Raw genomic sequence first — 21,619 nt, 5'->3', positions numbered from 1 at the left:
TGTGAAACAGATGTGAGAGAGAGAGAGAGAGAGAGAGAGAGAGAGAGAGAGAGAGAGAGAGAGAGAGAGAGAGAGAGCCAGACGGTAAGGATGGGAACTCCCCATTCTCGAGAGTGGTGGAGTTTCCCCCATTCTCAAGGAAAAATATTGGCATGAAAATGCGCAATTTAAGTAGTACGTCTCATTTCACTTGCGACGAAGGAATTCCCAGAAAGACACACACACACACACACACACTCACTCACACACGCATATTGTGTTTATTTATATAACAACCATCAAATGAATTTGCAGATACTGTTATTTTTAACCATTTTAAAACATGGAAAAATGCATGTTTTAACCTGTGTATGTTTTCATAGCAGTAATAATGAGTTACAATCACACACTTCTAGGTATTCTTAGGTTGAGCCACAGCTCTGTGTAACACCACTCAGCTAGGAGCTAAAAAAGGCATTTTCATAATGTACTCTTTACTTAACTATTTATTGTTGACATTTATATATTTACAAAACTATCATAAGCTATGTCAAGTGGGTAAGAAGTAGTTTACAAAGTTTTCTCCTTAAATGACATCACGATATGCAAATATGATCAACTTGCAGTGTTCTTTTTCTAGGTTGTCCTGCCAGCACTGTCCGGCATTCCCCACTGGCTGAAGGGAGGCAGTACCTGAGAGCTAGACAAGAAGTTACACACAATATCTGTGACAAACATCACCATAAGAACAGTCTCCCTGCTCCACTGTGGGGAATTTCTGTCACCAACTGGGGCTGCTGTTGCTGGCCAGGCAAAGGCATCTCACACAGGGCAGGGCAGGCCAGGGCAAGGCATGGTGGATTTTAGGGTGATTTGTACAACGTGTAGCCATCCTTGACTTCCCTGCCTGTTCGCCTGCTTGTTGGTGCAAGGAGCCAAAAGTAGCTGGCCATCATGCTAAACAACACTCACAAGATGACTAGCAACATGCAAATGATTGCTAAATAGCTCAGTTCCAGCTGGGTCGGGGCAGCACAAGGCAGGTCGAGTTGCTCACTCTCTTTCTGCAGCTGTCCTAGGATATTCCTCACAGCATGACTATTATCGCATAAATCACAGTGGTGGGGCGGTCGGGATAAATACTCAGCCCGAATGCCGCTGCAAAATCACTAAAATTATACTAGAAAGTCAGATTTGTAGCAAATTTAAAAGAAAAAAAAAAGAAGTTCCATTGATTATTAAAACCCAGTGCACCAATGAACAGAGGGGTGGACAGGGCAGGATTGGAGGATGTAGTGTACATGTGGATAAAGGTTCTGTGTATGTGATGTGGGAACCAGAGGACAAAGGGGCAGGGGTGCGAATTGCTAGCAGGGGGTGCCTGCAGGGGTAACTGCTCCATCTTCCACTGAAGAACTATTGTGGTTCACATGGTTGAACACTTCCTGAGCCTCACTGGGGAGCCCATCCTGGGTGGAACAGGCTGAGGTGGGGGTCTCAGGCACTGTGGTAACAGGGTGAGGGTCTCCCTGGGCAGGGGTGGCAGAGGTACCAGGTGCTGGGTCCTGGGAGATAGGACCAGGCTGAGGAACTTTTCCTGGTAGTGTGGTTGCAGGTTCCTGGGGTATAGGTGTACTGGAGCTAACTCTGATCCCTGCACCATGGGGCCCATGCTTCCCTGCAAATAAGTTAGCCCGAGAGGTCTTCCTGATGCGGGTACGAACAGGACCTCCAGCCTGGACTCCTGCTGCACCCCAAGGCTCCTTCTCCTTTCCTCCCTGAGAGGTCTCACGGTCCTTGTCAGCACCCAATGCCTCTCTATAGTTTGAGGCTGCGGGAGAGCGAGCAGAAGCAAGCGCTGGGGATAGAGGCACCCCTTCCAGGCCTGGTGGGGGACTCATTTTACGGAACTCTTCCTTTAGAAGTTGGAAGTTTTTCTGGAAGAAAAGTTAAAAAGATAGAGCATAACCTAAGATGAGCTTGGCAATAAAATCAACAAATGAGTTTCTATTGATAATTATAATATACAGGTAGATAATACATACACATGTCCACTTGTTGCATGTTCATGAATTATAGTTGTGCACCACCATGGATAAGTAGCTATTGTTTGTGGAAAGTCAAAATTATTACACCCATGCACCATCCACACAGTGTCAATGTCAATATAATTATGAATGATAAGCTCATGAAGACATATATCTTAGCAATTAACTTTAATTTACTCATCCCATTTTTTTCTTTCACAAACATGCTGGATAACAGAAGGATTTTAAATACTCTAGAAGACTTACCATGTCTGTGGTAAATTAAAATAGGTAATATCTTTTGACAAGTTGGCCTACATTTACCTTAAGGCTCACAGTGTTGAGTGCTATGTTCTTGCCTGTCCGTCGATTCTCACTCAGACTCTCCATGTTGGCTATCCAACCCTCTACTTGCTCCAGGATTTCCTTGTGTTTGAGCCAGAAATGTCTCTCCACTACCTGTGTGAATTAAAGCAAAATGAAAGGTTAGGAGAGACTGGGAACTGGAAACATAAACAAGAATTTATTTATATTTGGGGGCATAACCTAGAGATTTATTTATATGTGCAAATGCATCAATACTTAATTCAAAATGCTCCAAATGCTGACACTATTTCAGCCACTCTAAGTTACATCATTACCTCCTTAAAGCATGGAGAGGGATTACGCAGTTGGTTCAGCATGGCCCATCTTACTGTGGCTGCACGGATGTTTGCATCATATTCACGAGAGTTCTGCATGGCAGTGGGCGTTCCTCTGGATCGCTCATAGCCTGGCTCATTGAAGTATGGCTCACTAACAAAGATCAGACTCTGAATGGACACAAGGACCTGTGTAGAGAGGGAATAGATAAGTTAGAGTGAAACTATTTGAAGAGGTAAGAATGGTAAATGGTTATAAGGGGAGACAGTGAGTTTAAGTATCTGAGAACAGTTCTAGGGAAGTGATGGGATGGATGGAGGGATAAGAGTGAGGGCTGTGAATAGTGGATGTGTTACAGGATCACTTGCAAGAGTTGTGAAAGCGACAAGTATCAATGGATGTAAAGAAATCTTCAAGGAATAGTATTCTCCTACCAATACTGATGTATAAATCAAGAGTAGGTATGGAACAAGAAACAACAATCAAGAGTGTGTGCTGTGGAAACAAGTTCATTGAGAGGGGCATGTGGTCAACATGAGAGGGTGTGAATAACAAGTCTTTATGAGTGGTATGGTACGAACACCTGTGATAGCTGTGCGTGTCCAGTGGTGGAACGGTAAAAAAAAAAGTGACATGGTATGGCTATATTATAAGGATGAAGAGTAAAAGACTTGTAAATAAAATGTATACAAGTGAAGTTGATGGTGCTGATAAGAAATGAAGACCACTTGGAAGATGGAAGTACCTATCTATCTCTAATGCCTCACAAGTATTCCTTTCTTACTTGTACAAACACTTGGTCTCTGCTAACACCTCTTTCACACAGGGAATGCTTCACTCAATCCTTCAATCTTTTAAGTGGCCTTGTTTTACTATTAGCATCTTCAACTTTGTTCACATACAGTTTGTAAACAAACTTTAAATCCTCTCAGTATAGCCATACCATCTAATGTGTTACTTTTCACCCATTCATCACAGACAATACCACATCTATACACATTTTCATTGCTCTCACCCTCTCATCTTGTCACGACATGCTCTTCTCAAATAGCTCACTTCTACAGAACACTCTTGAATGTTGTGTCCTTTTCCATATCCACGTCTCTGATCCACATGTCGATAATGGCAGGAGAATGCTACTCCTTACACCTCTCTTTCCATGCACACACACATTTCTTCCCTTCATGACTCCTGCAACTGATTCTGACACACCTTCCTTTAGCAACTTTTTCTTATCTCTCCATCCCATCTCACCAAGTTTACCTTGCACTGTTTCTTAGATATTTGGACTCATTCGCCTCTACCTCTTCCTCCTCCACCCATGACCAGCTCACACCTGCCTACAGCTGGTACACTCACCCTATGAAGTATCCTAAATCATACACCTCCACTTACCTCTTCTCAAAAATAGTAACCTTAGTATTTGCAACATTTACCTTCAGTTTTCTATCTATTCTATGATGATAGTATGTTATGAATGTATTGAGATTATATTAAAATTGACAATGATTAACAGAAATATTGCAAGTTGAAGTCACAAACTAAGTTGTAAATGTTTATACAACTTTTTGTTTTATGCTGCTTTTTCCTATAGAATTATCATGATGCTTTAAATAAAAATAACTGATAGTTGCAGTTCTAAACATGAAGATGCCATAAGATTCTAGATAAGACAAGTATCATGAGCTGTAGGTGCAAGACAACAGTGACTGTGCATGTCAACCTGCTGCTGTTTTGCATCTACAACTTGGGGAAAAAAAGCTTATCATCCTTCCTTTCTGCCTCATCAAAATTCTGTTAGCACCATCATGTTGAGAACAATTTTCCTTATCATATATCACTATTTGTATTTGTGGCATGAAAGTTCCATGAAAAAGCAGCATAAAACAAAAATGGTATGAGCATTTTCAACACGGTCTGTGATTTCAACTTGCATTAAAATAATGTCAGTATTTCAACATTACGTAATGCATTCATAACCTACTACCATCTTTATGTCCAATGATCATGAAACCATGTATGTATGTATTGCAAGGGAGCTTGTAGTGTGTAGTCTGTGAAAAGTGGGAGACAGTCTCAGAGCCACAATCTAATTAGCTTTGGCTCCAGTTTCAAGCTAGGAATGAATGAACTGTAGTAGGACCAAACTAACCTTCCGGTGAAGAATTATTACTTGCTTGTGAGAAAAGTACTATGGGTAAAAAACTGAATATGTGTAGACATTGTGTGGCTTACTTGTAGAAGAGATGACGTTTGGGGATTCCACTTTTCTTCTGGCCGTCCGTGCCATGTGTTTAAAATACTGAGGCACACTTTCCCATCCTGATATAAGTTAGGATTGAACCGCACCTGCAGAAAGTAGAATTTATATATTTTAAATAACCTTGTCTGTTAATATTGTAGAAGTATTTCTATACACTGCCAATAATTAAGAGTTCTCAACTGTATATTTTTGAACATGAGTGCTTCCCTGTGGGGATTCTCTCAGTCAATCAAGGTGAGAATAATGTTCAGAAATTTTGAATACCTAATGCTCATCACACCATGCAAAACTCACCCTGCCTTCCCCAGTTGTCTGGAGATTGATGTGCAGTGGAGAGGTTGGGTAGTCCACTGGGAAGTATACATCAAACTCGAAGCAGCCATTGGCATAAGGAGTGTCCTCAGGTCCAGTGATTAGCACCTATAAAGTGGGAAGAGTCAACATTTCCAAGAGTACTGGTGATAAGAATGCAGCTGGCTTAAGAAAGTCAGAATCCCCCTCAAACAATTTTGATCCAATCTGCTTATAACTTTTACACAAGTTAGTCATATGTGCAATATTTTCCACAATTTTTGTTAACTTTGCTTGCACAGTTTTTCTTTAATGATTTTTTTTTTTTTGAAATGTCAGAATTTTCTAATAAGAAAACTGGAACTTAATTTTCATGCTTTTCATTACAAATTTTTCCTTTTAAAATTTTATTCTCTGACATACTAAATAACTCTGTGGTCATATATTTTTCTTCAGGCATTATAAAATTTTTGGCAATTTTTTTTCAAAATATGTAAAAAAGTATAATTTCTGTTCCTTCACACACATTACTTTTTTTTTTTTTATCAGATAAAACATGCTGCTATTTCTCAACCACAGTTCTTTGCATTATAAGTTTCTCTTTCCAGGGAAACAAACTTTGGGAGGAGATGCAGTTTGAATAACTTAAGGAGATGCAAGCTCAATATATAGTGAAGATAATTTTGAGATATGAGCTGTTAAAAATTTGTGTCAATAAGTAGTGTCACTTAACAATTGTTAATGACCTCCTGCACTGTAACTATCATCTCTATCAATTCCCTTCACCTTCCTCTTCTTTCTTGAGGTGAGTTTCTTTGCAGAAATGTTTCTTGTTCAGTTCCTCCTGGTGGTGCAGTACATCAATAGTATGGTGTGAAATGGAGAAACCAAGGTTTGACAAGAATTGGATGTCCCATTTCTTGAAATTGTACACTGACATGTCTGTGACAGGTACTGTATATCTGCAGTACACAAACAAAATACACAGTTGCATAATATTATACTGTACAGTACAGTACCCTTGTAAAGATGGCACCTTGAAAATTTACTTTTTTGATATTTTTACAGAAATTATTGTTATTACAATTTTTATTTTTTATAGAAATTATTATTATTACAAAACAAAATAAATGTCTACATTCCTGCAAACACTATACATATGTATCTAACATAATAACTTCCTTTTACTCAATATAATTATTGCTAAAAGTGTGGATGGTCTCTGGAAATGAGGCCCTGGTTTTCCTTTTAGACTCCACTGCTCTCTCTCTCTCTCTCTCTCTCTCTCTCTCTCTCTCTCTCTCTCTCTCTCTCTCTCTCTCTCTCTCTCTCTCTCTCTGCTTTCTTGGCCAAACATGCAGTGACACCTTTTCTAGACTTACCTAGCAGTGCTAGAAGTCTCTTAGACTTCTTAGGCATTGTAGATAAGAGAATAACTGGAGAGTACGCAAGACAAAACGTTTGTGTCTCCCTGAATCACACCATTCTCAACACCAGGACATAAACACACTTGCCAGACATAAGAAAATTTGTTTTATCTAACAAAAAAATATATAAATAACAACTTTCAGTTGGTATTTTTGCAATCAGCACATGGAAGCGTGAACAGCTGACGTGATGGGGGATTTAATCACTCGAGGATCTTTAATTTTTTCCAAACAAACCCTTGTTTTCTCTTTAAATTTTGAAAAAAAGTAATATAAAGGTTATACCATTTGATTCATGGAACCATGCATTTTCTATAATGTCCAAAACATAGAAACTACAATTTTCACCCAAACTTGAAAATTCTGTCCTCCTTTACTTATATAAAGTCTTGAGTGTTGACGTATAAAAAGCAGGATATAAATAATCTTACATGTGAAAGGAATGGGACACAATGATGAAGATGGGGTCATAAGAGGAACCAATGTCTTCTCAGCTGAGGCTGTTTGGAGAATGTTCATTCCTACTTTACTAAGTTTCTTAGACATAAATTTTTTCTTTACATTCAAAGGGACTCACCTTCATAATGTCTAGACGGTCGAGGTCTGTGCGAACAAAGACAGAGGAGGAGTAAGAGAGGGGCAAGGAGGATGACAGGGTGACAGCCTCCTGTGCTAGCCGCTTCATCCTGCGGGAAGTGCAGAGATCCCCTGCACCCCGTACTGACCCCTCATATTGGTGGGATACTACAAAGCGGATTCCTCGTTCTGAGTCCTCCACCACCATCTCATAGGTATCTGGCAAAGAAATATCCTCAGTAATTTAGCCACTATAAAGAAATATTCTGTGCTGCTGAGAAATGGGTAATATTAACAACAGGAGTAACCACAAATTATAAGAATAAACGAGATATTTATTATAAGGAAAAAAAAATTATTATAAAGAAATTGAGTTTGTTTTTTATTAGACAATTAAAATATATGAAGCTGTAAAGTGTGAAGTTGAGGAGGATTATAGCATGTAAGTGTACTCACCAAACTGAAGAGGTTTGAGGCAGCTGAGGTACACTTCCACCAGGGATCTTGAGGAAGGAGGCTGACTGGCTGCCATGCTATCAGTCTGATCCTCTTTGTCCATCTCTTGTTGTAGCCTCTCTGTGCACAGCTGTAGAAAATGAAAACAAATATAAATAAAGAATAAATAAACAAAAAGAATAAATAAATAAACAAATAAACAAGACAAATAAATAAACAAGTAAACAAGACTATGCATCATGTCTTCTTTCACTAAAAATTATAATAAATACAGAGGGTGGGGGATACCTGGTTCCCTTGCGCTGTCACTTCAAGTTGTGCTTGCTATAAGACACCCACAGCACACACTTGCTGTATTCTTCCAATTCAAGAAATGTGTAGGACACCTTTGTTTCTCCTACATAGGATATTGCATTTGTTCTCACTGAATCTACTTATCACCACAAACCAATGAACATTTACTGTATAGTGTATAGTGTAGCCAATCCTCTGAGGATACAACCCGAGTTCCATGTCCAAATGTACATAGTCAACATCAGCATTAATATATGACAACAAACTCTTGAGCATTTCTTCAGTTTTACAATAATCAGAACTAACACTTCATGGTTGCATTCTGGCTACTGGATCTGAAACTGGACTCAGTACTCTTTTCAAGAAAAAGATAAGTATCTAAATCCTAAAGTATCAGGCACAAATGGTGAGTTTTGTGTAATGAATAATTTGCCCAGTTCCTATATATTTATCCAAGAGAGACACTGACTCACCTTCACCACCTGGGCAGTGTTCTGTATATCTGGCACGATTAAAGAAAGGCCTTCTTCCTGTTCAGCCTCATCTGCTGACCCTGTATTGCTGTTCCCTCCACTTCCACTGTTACTTCCTCCCCCTCCACCTCCACCATTGCTACCACAACCTCCACCTCCTCCAACACCTGATTTTGAAGATTTCCACTTTAGTTTGGCCATGTAGATGTTGACAGTGTTCTTCATTTTTTCCAGCAAAGAAGGGATGCATGGCAAAGCCTCTGAGGCAAGTGCTGGAGTGGTAGTGGTGGTGGTGACAGTAGCAGAGGCAGGGGTGGTAATTGTGGTGCTGGCAGTAGTGGGAGTTGGGATGGTGGTGGCAGCAGCTGTGGTGGTTGTGGCTGCAGAGATGGTGGTGGTAGATGTGGCAGCTGTGGTGGTAGTATTGTTGATAGAGGTGGCAGTGCTTGTGGTAGTGCTTCCAGTAGAGGCTGAAGAGGTAGTGACGGTGACAGGAGCAGGGGAGGCCTGGGGTGTCATGAGAAGGGGAGCCAGACTGGATGTGACTGCCAAGCCCCGTACCAGGGCCAGGAGTGCTCGGTACAGTGGCACATGGCGAGACATATCCAGTACTGTGGAACGAGAGGGCAGCAAGATGAGAAAGAGATAGAACAAATACAAAGAAGCTTTCGATGAGCTAAAGTGTGTAAAGGAACTGAAATCTTACTTGGAGATAGAAAGAAAAATTATTTATGTAATAAGTATTTTAAGTCTAATAGAGAGATACATTTAAGTAATGTGTAATAAAGGAGATATTTATTTTCATCCATGAAATAAGAAATATTAACCTGTAAAATATATTGAAGCAACAATAAAAATGTAGTAATTAACTGTCACCCATCCTACCAATACTCTTACCCGAGTCATTGCTGAGGTTGGAGGCAATTGTAGTGATAAGGCCCGAGTTCTGGAATAGGGTGAGGAGGGCTGGGGGTAGAGCTGGTGGTGCTTGAGACTGAGGGGAGAGGGGAGGCAAGACCGGGCTGCTTTGTGAAGATTCAGGTGATCCACCTTCTGCAGCTGAATCAAAGCTTTCTGTGTTATTGGCTTGTAATTCTGGGGGAATTATGTCACCTGAGAAAAGATGAGACAATGTTAGTAAAAAATTTAAATCTAATTTATACAAATATGAATTAAATCAAACTAAACTGAGCAGCAATGTTACAAGGAGCCTTCCTGTTCTAGCCTAAGCCTATTGACTCAACTTACATCTAAGAACTGCTGGCTGATATGATCATATCTACCATGCCGCACCATGGATAAATATAATAATGACTTGTCTTTTTGGTATATTTCATCACTTGAAGCGCTATGAAACTGATATAAAGTGACTTACCACCCAACACACTAACCTGGATTAATGTACTTTGCCAGAAGTCGCACCAGCCACACAACATGTTCCTCCTCTACCCTTTGGCGAACCAGAGCTTGTTCAACATCCCAGCTCTGTGTAGTGCTGCCAGTGCCAAAGCCAGTGCCTTTAGCCCAGTAGTGGCATCTGTCACCCTCACCACGCTGCAGTCCAACAGTTTCTCGGCTGTCAACACAAGTGGCTCGAGTGGTGGCCACCACAAGGCCAATGGGGACATTCTGCACAGAAATGATTATGCATGAATGCCACTAAGGAAAAATATTAATGAACATATCTAAAATAAATGAACAAAAGCTTCAAAATCACACTTAATGACAAAAGGCAACAAAAATCTTTAAAAATACTCAAAGAAATTAACATATTTGATAAAAAATTACAATGAATTTCATAAGGCTTAATACATATGAATCTACATAATTATGAACATAATATATATTTGAAGAGAGCCAAGAATGCCATGCAAAATCAAATTATTATTTCTAAATTAGGGTATGTCAATTCACAAGTTATCAAATATGGAAACTTTGTCCTTTCCATGTGATGCAAACAGGAAGGAAAACATACCGGGTGGTAGAGGGAGGTGACCACCTCAGGAGTGTCCTGGTGGGAAAGGGCTGCAAGGCAAGCTAGGATGAGGTGCAAGGCACCAGATTCCAGACACATGCGGCGTAGCAGCACACCATCATCCGTAGTGAGTGGTGTGGCTTCCAGCAGGTTCTCCAGTACTTGGAAGGGCATGGTTGCTAGTGAGCCCCCAACACCTGATCCAACTATGTCTCCTGCAACAAGAAAAGCATAATGTTAAGCCAAAACCATTGTAACACTTTCATAATAAAAGGCAACCAAGGCAGCATTTTATGACAGAAAGCTCTGTAGAGTACGACACTAAGGATAAGGAGGAAAAGTTAGAATTGGACCCATACATGTATAAGATGACAGAAGGGAGAGATCATACATAAAGAGAGCAAAGGAAAGATAAGGCATAAAGTATATTAACCTCCATCTCCATCATCTGTCACTCCCAGGGCAAGGCGTAGGAGGCAGCAGGCTTGGTGAGTGTCCTTCAGTAAGGTCTCTGCATAGCCTGGGAGTCGCAGGAACAGGGTGAAAGCTCCCAGGGCATGAGGAGGGATGGAGGGCAGGGTAAGCAGAGACACTGTTCCCCCACCCACTGGTCCTGGGGATCCTCCTCCACCACCTCCCATCACCAGATAGTCAAACACATTGGCAGACTGAAACACCATGAACATGTTATGATGAGTACATGACTAGGAATCATGCAGACCTACATTCATTCTGAACAGACCAGGGTGTTTCAAGGCAAGTTTAATTCACACTGTAATCACCAAAGAACTAAATACAAGATCAGTAACCAATTGAATAACAGACGTTATAATGAACGTATCACAAATTTACTTTAGATAAGAAACATTCTTGATTAAGACTGGGTGGTCAGCTGACTCACCTCATAGTCATTCATCTCGACACTGACCCACTCATTTTCTACCATTATCTCTCCCTTGTCACCACCACCATTCCGAGAAGATGACGGGTTGTTGGGCTGCTAACAGAATGAGAGAAACACAAGATAATCTTATATGATTCACAATTAAACTAGCACTAAATGAATAGCAAGAACACTTAACTTTAGTTCAAAGCTTTTGCCACTATTACCAGCATTGTCATCAAGTGGCACAAATACAGTTGCTCCCTTGTTGTTACTAGATGTACGTACCTGCTGGGCCATGTCAGGGTACAGCAGGGACATGTGCTGGGCCAGGAGGGAGAGGCCACCCTGGCTGGTGAATACATGCAAGGTGGAAGGCAGAGGTGCAAGACTTAGTAGGGCCAACTCCCTTGCACCTTCCCCATCACCTCCTGTTCAAATTAAAAGACAGCATAATGAGCAAAGCTATGTTATAAGAAGTAATCAAGAATAGTTTTGTTTATGACTAACCTGATAGTTTTGGTTTTCAAGGTGCCAAGATAGATGAGCATGTCAACACTGATCACACTTACCTCTGCCGGTATCTCTGCGGTTGGTGAGGGTCAGGGAGACATGAGAAGCAGGGGGATGGCCGTCTTGACGGAGGGCAGCCATCAGCTGAGCCACAGTCAGAGTTGAGGGCAAGCCGGAGGATTGGCCAAGGGTATCATGGACCAAAGTGTAAGTGGCTGAGCTGGAGGCACGGACTGCAGATGAAGTGCACTTGGGATACTGCTTTTCTCCTTCTTCACCACCTGCTGTTGAGAAAATACTTTACTTCCGCATACCATACATATTGAGCTCATGTTGGGCTCATCTTGCAAATAAACTGCTCCATTTACCTTTGTTTGAACCTGCAGCTCAGACCCCAAAACTCACCTTTCTTGGCTAGCCGAGAGTGGTAAACCATATTGGCCTTGTTCTTGCTCCTCTTATCCTTGGCAGTGACTCCAGCTGCTACAGAGAGTTTGTCCATGAGTTCTAGGTGACCAACTTCATTGGCCTCACGATGGTCAGCCTGAGGCAACTCTAAGTCTCCAGCTGTCCCAACAAGTACATCCCTTGACCAGTCTGTGAGTGAAATGAGCACTTCATCTTGTTACAAAAGGTAATGGAGGAGACAGTAATTATGTAACAATGAATTATGAGGGGCAAACAAAGGGCAATATTCTGAAGAGTAGCTGACAAGACAATTTGATGTTTAACACACCTACATATACATGGGAATGTTTTTGTGCAAAATGCATTTTCCTATTTTTAAAAAGACCCCCCCAAAAAATGGCACAAGATTACAAGTAAAAATTGTCTGTCAAAACCTGAAGGGTAAACAGATCGCTGAAAATATGAGACTGACACTCAACATGTATGACAAAATGTAGTAGTCACCATTTTGGTCCCACTGGCTACAGATAGTGATATTCTTTCATTCTTACCTGTGACTAGTTTTATGATATCTGCCAAGGTAGTGGTGGTGGGAAGAGTCAGTAAGCGTGTCTTGTGACCAGCACCAAACTTTGGATGCTGTGTGAGAGGAGGGAGACTGCAGCCTGGGGGGGAGGAGAGTCCTCCCTGGGGACTAGTGATGTGCACTACTACACGTTCGGTTTCCAGTAGCAATTGCAGAACCAGGCGTCTGGTAAATCCAGACATGGAATGGAGATAACTCACGCCTCCTGAAAAAGTTGAGAAAAAACTTTGGCATCCTTTTACCCTTAATGTGAGCACGATCACAATAAAAAAAAAGCTGCAAACAATCTTTCCTAGGGAAGTAAAGAGAGGACAGGCATACTGATGAACAAAGACACCGACACATACATACAGAAATCAAGATGAGAACAACAAAGTCATTGTGAGGCCAAACAAAAATACAAAAAAAATTATCTAGGCTCCTAAGTCATCCCTCTCATGTCTAATATTCTCATAAAGGTAGACTGTTACAAGAACAAAGAGAAATATGAAGAGAGATATTACCTGGAGGAGGAACATTCTGCCGCTGAATGAGGTGGCATAAAGTGGAAGCAAGAAGAGCCTGATTGTGGGGGTGGTTCTGACAACACTGCCTCATCAAGTGGATAGTGGCATCCTCCACACTACTGTAGTCACTTTCCTTTGCTCCACATGCTCCACTACCTCTCATTAAAGGTTCACTTCCTCGCACCAGTGGGTCACCTGGAAGCAAACATAGATGATAAAAGGAATACAATACTCAACATATGTATGTGGCATTTAGCTCATGGCAATAGTAAAAATATAATGAATAAATTAATAAAAAATGCAAATTGACAAAGATAAAAATATTCAAAGAGGAAGTACAGTGTACTGAGTGCCAGTTGTCAGGTTTTATATCTGATGATTGCACTAAAGAATGCAGATGAACCAACAATATGAGTTGGTAAGTCTAGGGAGGAAAACAAAGGTTATAGAAAACAGGATCTAATCTGTTCAAGAAGCCTCCAAAGTATATTCAGATTTCAACAAGAAGGATAACCTCCAAAACACACAACCATATCAGCATGTCTTGGAAAAGTAATGAATTATGAGAGCCGAGTGGTGACCTCACACTGTGTTATGGCACCTTTAGTGTCCATCCTGTGAACTCATAACAAATAGTAGAGAAGAGCACACTTACCCAAGACAGTTAGAAGCGGGAGCCAGAAGACAGATCCTTCAGCTGATCCCAGCCAGTCCCTCATGGGCGTCTCAGCACACAGGGCTGCCAGGCTGTGGAGGGTGTGGGCCACTAGGTTGGTGGTAAGAGTGGGTACAATGGCTGCTGTTATCTGTGGAGGTGCATGGGCAGTAGCTGAAGAGAAAGCATCCTCAGCACTTCGAGATCTTTCAGCCACACTGGCCTTCTCCATGTCAGTGGCACTCTCTGCTGCACTTGGTGAGGTGCAGCTCTCTACTTGGTGTAGCACCTCTGTTTTACACCACTCTGTGGAAATAATAACCATCTAGGAAGTGGAAAAAAAGATCACCAGAACCTCACATTTACTGTGTATTAGTATTAAATCTGAAACAGATATAGAAGCCCTCAGATCTAAAATTATAAATGTCTCAAGGTAATTTTTTCATTGACTTTTAAATTTTCTATGATTGCAAGATTAAATATGATTTAACAGTATATTCAACAATATACCAAATTTGATATTCTGAAACAAAAGTAAGTGAGCTGAGTTCTTTCTTCCTTTTCACACGTGCCATTCCATAAATTTCCATCACTCAAGCTTACCCAGGATGCCGTGTACCAGCAGCAGTGGGAAGCCTGAATCCAGCATGAGGTGTATGGCCTCAGGTGACTGGGCAACAGTGGCCAGTGTCTGCAGATGGGCTGGTGTGAGAGAGATGACGCTGGGGTCCTGCAGGATGAGACGACCCTCCACTGCCCCAGATGAGCCCTCCACGCCCTCCTTCATGTCATCTGTCCGGGCAGCTCGAATTTCAGCTTCCCTGTCTTTCCTGTAAGATACAATAGCATAATGAAATAATGCAGGAAACTCATAATATAATTAAGATGCATAAATATTGCTGATCTTAAATTGGTACTGATGAAGAGTTTTAGTTAACTAGTATTACTATATTAATAAGATGAGACCAAAATTACTTTTCATCTGAGACTCCTGACCTGTCATCAGTAATGGACTGGTTGTTGTCAATGGCTGCCAAAACATTCATATTGAGCAGCAGTTGTGTGAAGAGTGGTGGCCGAGCATGACACATGGAGCACATGATGTGGTCGAGGCCAACCTTAACTTCCCCTTCACTGCGTTCTGACCATTCATACACTCGCCTGTAGCCAGGAGACAAAAGAATTACGAGTCTCATATATAGCAAGCCTGCATTACCTTTAGAGCAGACAATGCACAATAACTATTCCACTTTTCAAGATGGTCTCAGACATGACCAGAATTAATATTCTTAACGAAGATTCAGTTAAGAGTTATGACATTAATATTACTTCTCAAGAAAAGACTATAAGTATGAAAACAGGAGTTACTAAAATGTCATGGCAATGTCAAGAAAAAAAATAAAAAAATAAAAAAAATAAAAAACTCACCTGAAGAGGTCATCAGTGATGAGACTGGTGATGTTGTGTTGTGTGTTCCAGAGTACTGCAGCAATGCAGTGTAACACCTCGGCACTCACCCCGCTACTGACACCACTTCCCCCAGGAGAAGAGGGAGGGGAAGGCTGGTTTGGCCAGGCCAAGGGTGGAGCAAGACTGTAGTGATGGTCACTGTGGGCTGTGGTGGACTGGGCCAGTGGGGAGGTGAGAGAGTGGTTGAGCCAGGACAGAAGGACTGACACTCCTTCCATGCTGCTGCTTCCCACACACAGCTCATAAAGAAGAGCTATGGCTGCATCCAGGTTGGTGCCTCCTAAATGAATAAGAAAAAGTAAATCAGCTCCAATCTTCTGTAAAAAAGTATTGTAATACAAACATTGTAAAACAATGCTATTTATTCAACTTCCTTGTTAAACACTGACTGGCCTATCTTTAATTTAATTTTTGCTCTCTTCACTTTCCCCTCAATATTAGTCAGGAAGACATCAGACTACCTCATGAATAATCCTGGTTTCCTCTATTTTTTGCAGTTCTTGATCTTATTGGACTAACAACACTTCATAGGCATTTTTTCCCAACAATAGAACCAGTGGAATAAAGCAAGCACTTTACTGACCATACAAAATATGTTCTCATGTATAATTTTAATGATTGTACCCCTCAGCACAAAAATATAACTTATTTTTACTCAATATTTTCAGGCTTTCTTATACTTTTAGTGCTAATTCTCTGGTATATTGCATAATAGATCGATGCAAAGTATAGGTAACTCCTTTTGCTGGGGACAAAAGGCTGAAAATATAAAGTTCATAATGATGATAGCAGTTTCAAAGGTAAATTTGGTGGTGTTACCTGCTGGCTGGCAGAGCAATGGATGAGTCAACAAGGTCATGATGAGGCTGTGCAGCAGGTGAGGGGAGAGTGCAGCCAGGGCAAGGGTGGTGGCTTCCAGGGGGGCTGACCCAACTGCAGCCAAGTGCATTGGCCCAGGAGGAGTGAGCAACAAGGTGACACATGCTTCCATCACACCAGGCACTCTTGCTCCAGCCTCCACCCCAATCCTGAGGCCTCCTTCCACTCGGCACATACTATGATAGATGAGGCGAAGCCACCACATACTGAAGAGAAAAAACATACATAATAAGACACCATGTGTGGAGAGATGCAGTGGTACTTTTTTGTAATATTTTTGGAGAAAGGCACCAGGAAGAGATACAGGAAATTTTATATGATTTGCTTATACTGTTTCATGACATTTATAATTCAAGACCCCATCATAAAGTGACAATTTTATGTAACCAATGGAAAGACTTGAGTGAAATAGTTCTGGGTGTTGTTGTTTGATTCTAAATTAAGGGTGAGGGTTAAAAGCTACAGACAAAATGATGATTATGTATGGTATATGATATGTATTGTGGTAATATGGAGAGCAGCTTGGAATGTAACAGCACTGGTAGTGATGTTGAGATACCTGGCACGGTGAGGAGTGTGATCTGTGGTGGGGGATTCATGTGTAACCCTGGAGGCTTCTCTAAAGGTGGTGGTTCCAAGGAGCTTCAACTGGGACAAACCCAAGGTTGAAGAGTCGCGGGGCCGGTGGAGCCGCACCACTACAATGGATGCCACCACTGGCCGGGGCAGGACAAGCCTCACCCGAGAGAGGCCAGCTGTACTCAGTGGTCCACTGACTGGCATGAGGTAGCCTCCTTCAACTCCAACTTCTACAGAAACAGCTGAGGGACAAGCTGCAAAGGGAATCAGATCACATCTGAAAAGGATTTCCTGACAAAAATGTAACAAAATTGTGCTCAAGGTAAATAGCAATGGCTCAAGATGCAGAGCTGAGCAGGAGAGGTACTCACACACAAGGGACACAGTGTGTGGGAAGAGGTGGACTTCATGAAGTAGCACAGCACAGGGCAGTGTGAGAGTAAGGTCCACCCAGCTTTCATCGGGATAGAAGTGGTATGACCAGGGTGCACTCTGTGATGAAGTCAAGACATTATTACTCATTGATGATTAAATTAACCTCATCTACATAACAGGTAAATGTCAAGTCTTCCCTAGAAACATAAACACAAGGTTAAGCTTTCCTCACCTTGGTCCTCTGAAACAGCTGATTGGAATCAACTAAAACATTGGCAGGTCGGGCAGTGGGGTTGCTGGATGTGACCACAGCCAGAGGAGCAAAGTTGTACAGGCCTTCAGTTTGCTCAATTGGTTCATTACGTTTATTAGAAGGTGCATTCTGAGTAGAAGGTGGTAGAGGAGGGGCAAGGTGGTTCATCACAGCTGTCACAAGGCCTCCTCGACCACCCCCCATCATTCCTACACTGTTCACCAAATTCTCCCACAGCATCTGACAAGAATAAAACAGTAAAATTGAGTGAAGAAACATAATATTCAGTTATATTTTGTATTTTATTTATAATCATTATTATTACTATTATTATTATTATTATTATTATTATTATTATTATTATATCTTTTAAACTGCAACACAAATAAAATGACAATGAAGGCAGTCTATTTTCTGGTTCACTTTGTTGAGGCAACAATGTGAAATTTATTGAGGACTATAGAGACAAAGTATAAGGGATTTGTAAGCAGATTTCCACCCACCTTCATGCCTCCCATGGCAGCAAACTGCTCAAGGATGGTTGGGCAGTCCAGCACCCTTGTGAAGAAGCAGAGGGCTGGCTCAGACAGTGAAGGTGGACTCCACCACCCACCTGTAACACATGGAAGGTTGATTTTTATGTCTAGCCAAGCTATGATGATATGTTAAACTGTGATCCTTTTATGTTCTTAAAGGCAGTGGGTTTTTGCAAGTTATTAAAGGCAGAAAATGTTAGATAAAAATATCAGAAACACTGATACAAGATTATGCTGATTTGCAAGAATATTCAATAGTAAGAAATATACTTAAGTCTAATCTTGAAATCAGCATTGCTGGATAATAAATATGTACTTGAAGCAAATATTACTGATTAAAGAGATGAAATTTACCAGGCAGGCTTCTTGTGTTTAAAAATGGTGAAGGAAGAAATGCCCTTCTCTGTAAATGTATCAAAATCAAAGGAAGAAATAGATGAAAGGATTTTACCAGTAAGGTGATGAAGAAAGAGTATATGAGATGAGCCAAATTATGGTGCTACTTTTGTAGAGGTGTGATGCAAAATGAAGGTGTTACCTGGGGTGATGAAGGCAACAAGGGGTGCCAGGATGAGGTGAGGTGAGGTGGCCTTGCTGTTAAGGGTGAGCAGCAGCTGGTGCAGTGCCTCTGTCAAAGTCTCGCCAAGGCACAACTTCTCTGTCACCTCCCCACCTACTGTTCCCAGTAACATGGAGACACTGCCACCCTCACATGCTGCAGCAGACTTCAGGAGCAGCTGCATTGTTTCACCATTCTGCAGTACTGTGGAGATGAACAAATGATAACCTAACATGCCTTTATCTCTTACACTGAGGGAAAAAAAAAAAATAAATAAAATATAAAAATAAAAAATAAAAACCTGTACATACATATATTTTCGCAGATAGTTTGAAAGTTCTGGTGTTATTTCAATCTTACAGGGAAGTGCATTTACTAATGACACAACATGAACCACCTGGATCAAGTTACTATATGTAATTAAAAGTTAAATAAAATTTTTCTCAAAACTCAATTTCAATTAAGACTTACAAGGATATTTCTGATTACCAAAATATGATTTCACACAATATTAAAACATATAATATAAAATGCAGAATTCTTCCAAATAGAAAAATCAGAAAATCATGAGAATGCTGGAAAACAAAGGATGAGGAACCTTTTTTTGCTAAGTAGTTTACAAATCAGTAGCATGAAGTATCTTTACCTGTATCAGTGAGGCAAGGTGTAGTGTTGGGTGAGGCATGGGGACAGGTGATGTGGTGTGGAGTCAGTCTGGCTTTGTGTTCATCAGTCTGGCTAGACTGTGGATGGTCTGAACGCTGCTGCTCCAGTTTGCTTGAGTCAGTGAGGGAACCAGACTCCTCATATCCAGGGGTCACATTTGCACCACCTCGACCCTGAACAGAGCACTCTAATGGAATGTGGTCTTCTGATTTAATGCAAAGGCTCTCTTACTCCTTGAATGGCAGTTGAACACAGCAGCCAATACATAATCATTTGGTTATGTTTCTACATCTTGAAGAAACTGCTACAGTGACTAAGTCAATGCATAGTAACATAGTATGGCAAATCTACTAAAGGCTGGGTATACCAAATAGTCATCCATGACTCCAGAGCATTAAAATACAAACTATTATGGAATAGCATGCAGATATATAACACAAGAAACAACCTCTAAAACACATCTTGAGCAACTTCTATCTGGATTTCACTGTAATCAAACCATTGAGTACTATCTTAAACAATTCTTAGCCACCTCTTTCAAAAGAAATTCATTATCCCACCAATGAATTCCTGAGATGACAAATGTTGGCAGATTCAAAACCCAACATTTCTTATGAGGACAGTCACCCTGTTGAAATCATCTTAATGATTCTTTATTTAATAAGAGATCAAAAACACTATTTAGAGAGAGCAAAATGTTTTCTTGACACAAACCTGGGTCGGAGCATGCAGAGGTGTCTGAGCGAGTTTACGGGACAGGTTGAGGAGGGAGCAGAGCAATGCCAGGCGAGAGGGAGCCGGTCCCTGCCGGCCATCTGAACCCAACACTGAGGCAAACAGTCCTCCCAGCATGGTAGAGCTGTGACTGGTGGCTCCATAAGTCACACCCTCATTGGACATCAAGTGGCTATGGACCAGTACCACTGAAAAGGAGCAACAGGTGATGACACAGGTAATAACAGGGCACATATGGAAAGTGAAAGAGGTGCTACACTAACAGGGACTGTCATGTGCAGGCCTGATGGCTTCTTGCAGCTTCCCTTATTTTCTTATGTTCTTATGTTCACAAGTGGTGGTGGTGAGATGGGTAGCTGTCCATTACCTGTGGAACTGATGATGGCCAGGGGTGTGTGCATACGGTCCAGACCCTCGTAGGACATAGCTAGCAGAGTCCCTAGCAGGCAGCATTGTGCATCTAATGGACCCATAGCCAGTGAAATGGCTCCCTGAGGTTCTAGTAGACGGGCCACCAGGGTGAGAAGAGCCTGCTTCAGGATGGCACCTGGTCCACTTGTAATACTGGCCACATCACAACGCACTCTCAGCCGCACCAGCAGGTCCTCCAACAGACCTGTCACAGTGCTGCCCACCTGTGAAAATATGACGTCTATCAAGATCACACTTGCCTTCACAATCATTTCCAACTTTCCTCTTCTCAAAAAGTGTACAACTGTTCTCTTTCCAGCAACTTATAAAGCATACATAATTTCTACCAAAACTCGTTCTTTTCAATATCTATCGATATCACTCTGTTTACAGGACTGTGTCTGTCCATTTCTTACCAGATTTCATCTTTAATAATTAATATGTTTTTGCCAAGTCTGACTGCTTTCCAATATGAATGGAATTCCTGCAGGTATAGTAATCCAGCCTGCCTCACACCTGCCCTCAAGTCCCACACTCACCACATCACTTCTAGTGTCTGCCCCAGCAGTGCATGATCCAGTCAGGAGCTTCTGAAGTGTTGGCACAAAGTTAACATCTGTAACAATGTTAATAGCCAGCCCACTCTGAAAGACAGGAGAAGTAAATGTATATATAAAGAAATCATATTAAAAATAATTATAACACCTAGCATCCATTGTGATTACATAATTTTCAACACTGGCCTTAATTGCAAAAGAGAGATAAGTCCTGTGGGTTTTGACCATACAGATGTCCAGTAATGGATCTCAGGTTATGATTTTTCACATTTAGTCAGTGTGTATGTGTGTGTGGCTGGGGAACTCACCAGGTCAACATTATCATACTGGTCAGCAGCAGTGGCAGGTGCTGGTGGGGAGGGATCATGGGGGGTGTGGTTGCAGCAGAGGGTGAGGGTCTGCAGCACCAGGCACCAACACCTCATGCTGACACTGCCACTCCTGCAACACAACCATTACCTTCAGTACCACACACACTATTACCATCACTCTGCTGCAGTTATCTCCAATCACCTTTCGTCCTCACATCAGTCATATTTCTGCAACAATGCCACTACTTTATGTGTTCTACTCACCACGTGAAAAAAGAAAAAAATTAACACCTTTCAACAGTTTACCTAACTTAATTCACATAATCTCAAAAGT

The 21,619-nt window shown here is 41.3% G+C and overlaps 1 protein-coding gene across 6 annotated transcripts in view; it reads right to left on the bottom strand.

Annotated features, from left to right (window-relative positions):
- Positions 1 to 456: 456 nt before the first annotated feature.
- LOC135105133 (baculoviral IAP repeat-containing protein 6-like) overlaps positions 457 to 21,619 on the bottom strand; it is a 53,394-nt gene continuing 32,231 nt past the window's right edge. For 3 of the 6 annotated variants that reach the window (XM_064013162.1, XM_064013164.1, XM_064013167.1), the window contains 33 exons: positions 21,283 to 21,415; positions 20,957 to 21,061; positions 20,374 to 20,641; positions 19,986 to 20,194; positions 19,252 to 19,444; positions 18,585 to 18,809; positions 18,014 to 18,123; positions 17,490 to 17,750; positions 17,254 to 17,374; positions 16,863 to 17,136; positions 16,244 to 16,509; positions 15,383 to 15,704; positions 14,951 to 15,115; positions 14,558 to 14,784; positions 13,955 to 14,260; positions 13,297 to 13,494; positions 12,759 to 12,998; positions 12,205 to 12,396; positions 11,859 to 12,083; positions 11,575 to 11,717; positions 11,305 to 11,403; positions 10,837 to 11,071; positions 10,404 to 10,618; positions 9,820 to 10,057; positions 9,326 to 9,541; positions 8,429 to 9,039; positions 7,662 to 7,791; positions 7,207 to 7,424; positions 5,206 to 5,331; positions 4,884 to 4,997; positions 2,648 to 2,836; positions 2,331 to 2,465; positions 457 to 1,916 (listed from right to left, as the gene is read on the bottom strand). In XM_064013162.1, coding sequence (XP_063869232.1) covers positions 1,347 to 1,916; positions 2,331 to 2,465; positions 2,648 to 2,836; positions 4,884 to 4,997; positions 5,206 to 5,331; positions 7,207 to 7,424; positions 7,662 to 7,791; positions 8,429 to 9,039; positions 9,326 to 9,541; positions 9,820 to 10,057; positions 10,404 to 10,618; positions 10,837 to 11,071; positions 11,305 to 11,403; positions 11,575 to 11,717; positions 11,859 to 12,083; positions 12,205 to 12,396; positions 12,759 to 12,998; positions 13,297 to 13,494; positions 13,955 to 14,260; positions 14,558 to 14,784; positions 14,951 to 15,115; positions 15,383 to 15,704; positions 16,244 to 16,509; positions 16,863 to 17,136; positions 17,254 to 17,374; positions 17,490 to 17,750; positions 18,014 to 18,123; positions 18,585 to 18,809; positions 19,252 to 19,444; positions 19,986 to 20,194; positions 20,374 to 20,641; positions 20,957 to 21,061; positions 21,283 to 21,415 — 7,279 coding nt within the window. In that variant the 3' untranslated portion in view covers positions 457 to 1,346. The remainder of the gene's footprint in view (positions 1,917 to 2,330; positions 2,466 to 2,647; positions 2,837 to 4,883; positions 4,998 to 5,205; positions 5,332 to 7,206; positions 7,425 to 7,661; positions 7,792 to 8,428; positions 9,040 to 9,325; positions 9,542 to 9,819; positions 10,058 to 10,403; positions 10,619 to 10,836; positions 11,072 to 11,304; positions 11,404 to 11,574; positions 11,718 to 11,858; positions 12,084 to 12,204; positions 12,397 to 12,758; positions 12,999 to 13,296; positions 13,495 to 13,954; positions 14,261 to 14,557; positions 14,785 to 14,950; positions 15,116 to 15,382; positions 15,705 to 16,243; positions 16,510 to 16,862; positions 17,137 to 17,253; positions 17,375 to 17,489; positions 17,751 to 18,013; positions 18,124 to 18,584; positions 18,810 to 19,251; positions 19,445 to 19,985; positions 20,195 to 20,373; positions 20,642 to 20,956; positions 21,062 to 21,282; positions 21,416 to 21,619) is intronic. The other 3 variants (XM_064013165.1, XM_064013166.1, XM_064013163.1) reach the window with 3 other exon arrangements.

The sequence above is a fragment of the Scylla paramamosain genome, chromosome 11 (genome assembly GCF_035594125.1).
Source record: "Scylla paramamosain isolate STU-SP2022 chromosome 11, ASM3559412v1, whole genome shotgun sequence".
Taxonomy (NCBI): Eukaryota; Metazoa; Arthropoda; class Malacostraca; order Decapoda; family Portunidae; genus Scylla; species Scylla paramamosain.
This window is presented reverse-complemented; position numbering and strand designations above follow the sequence as displayed.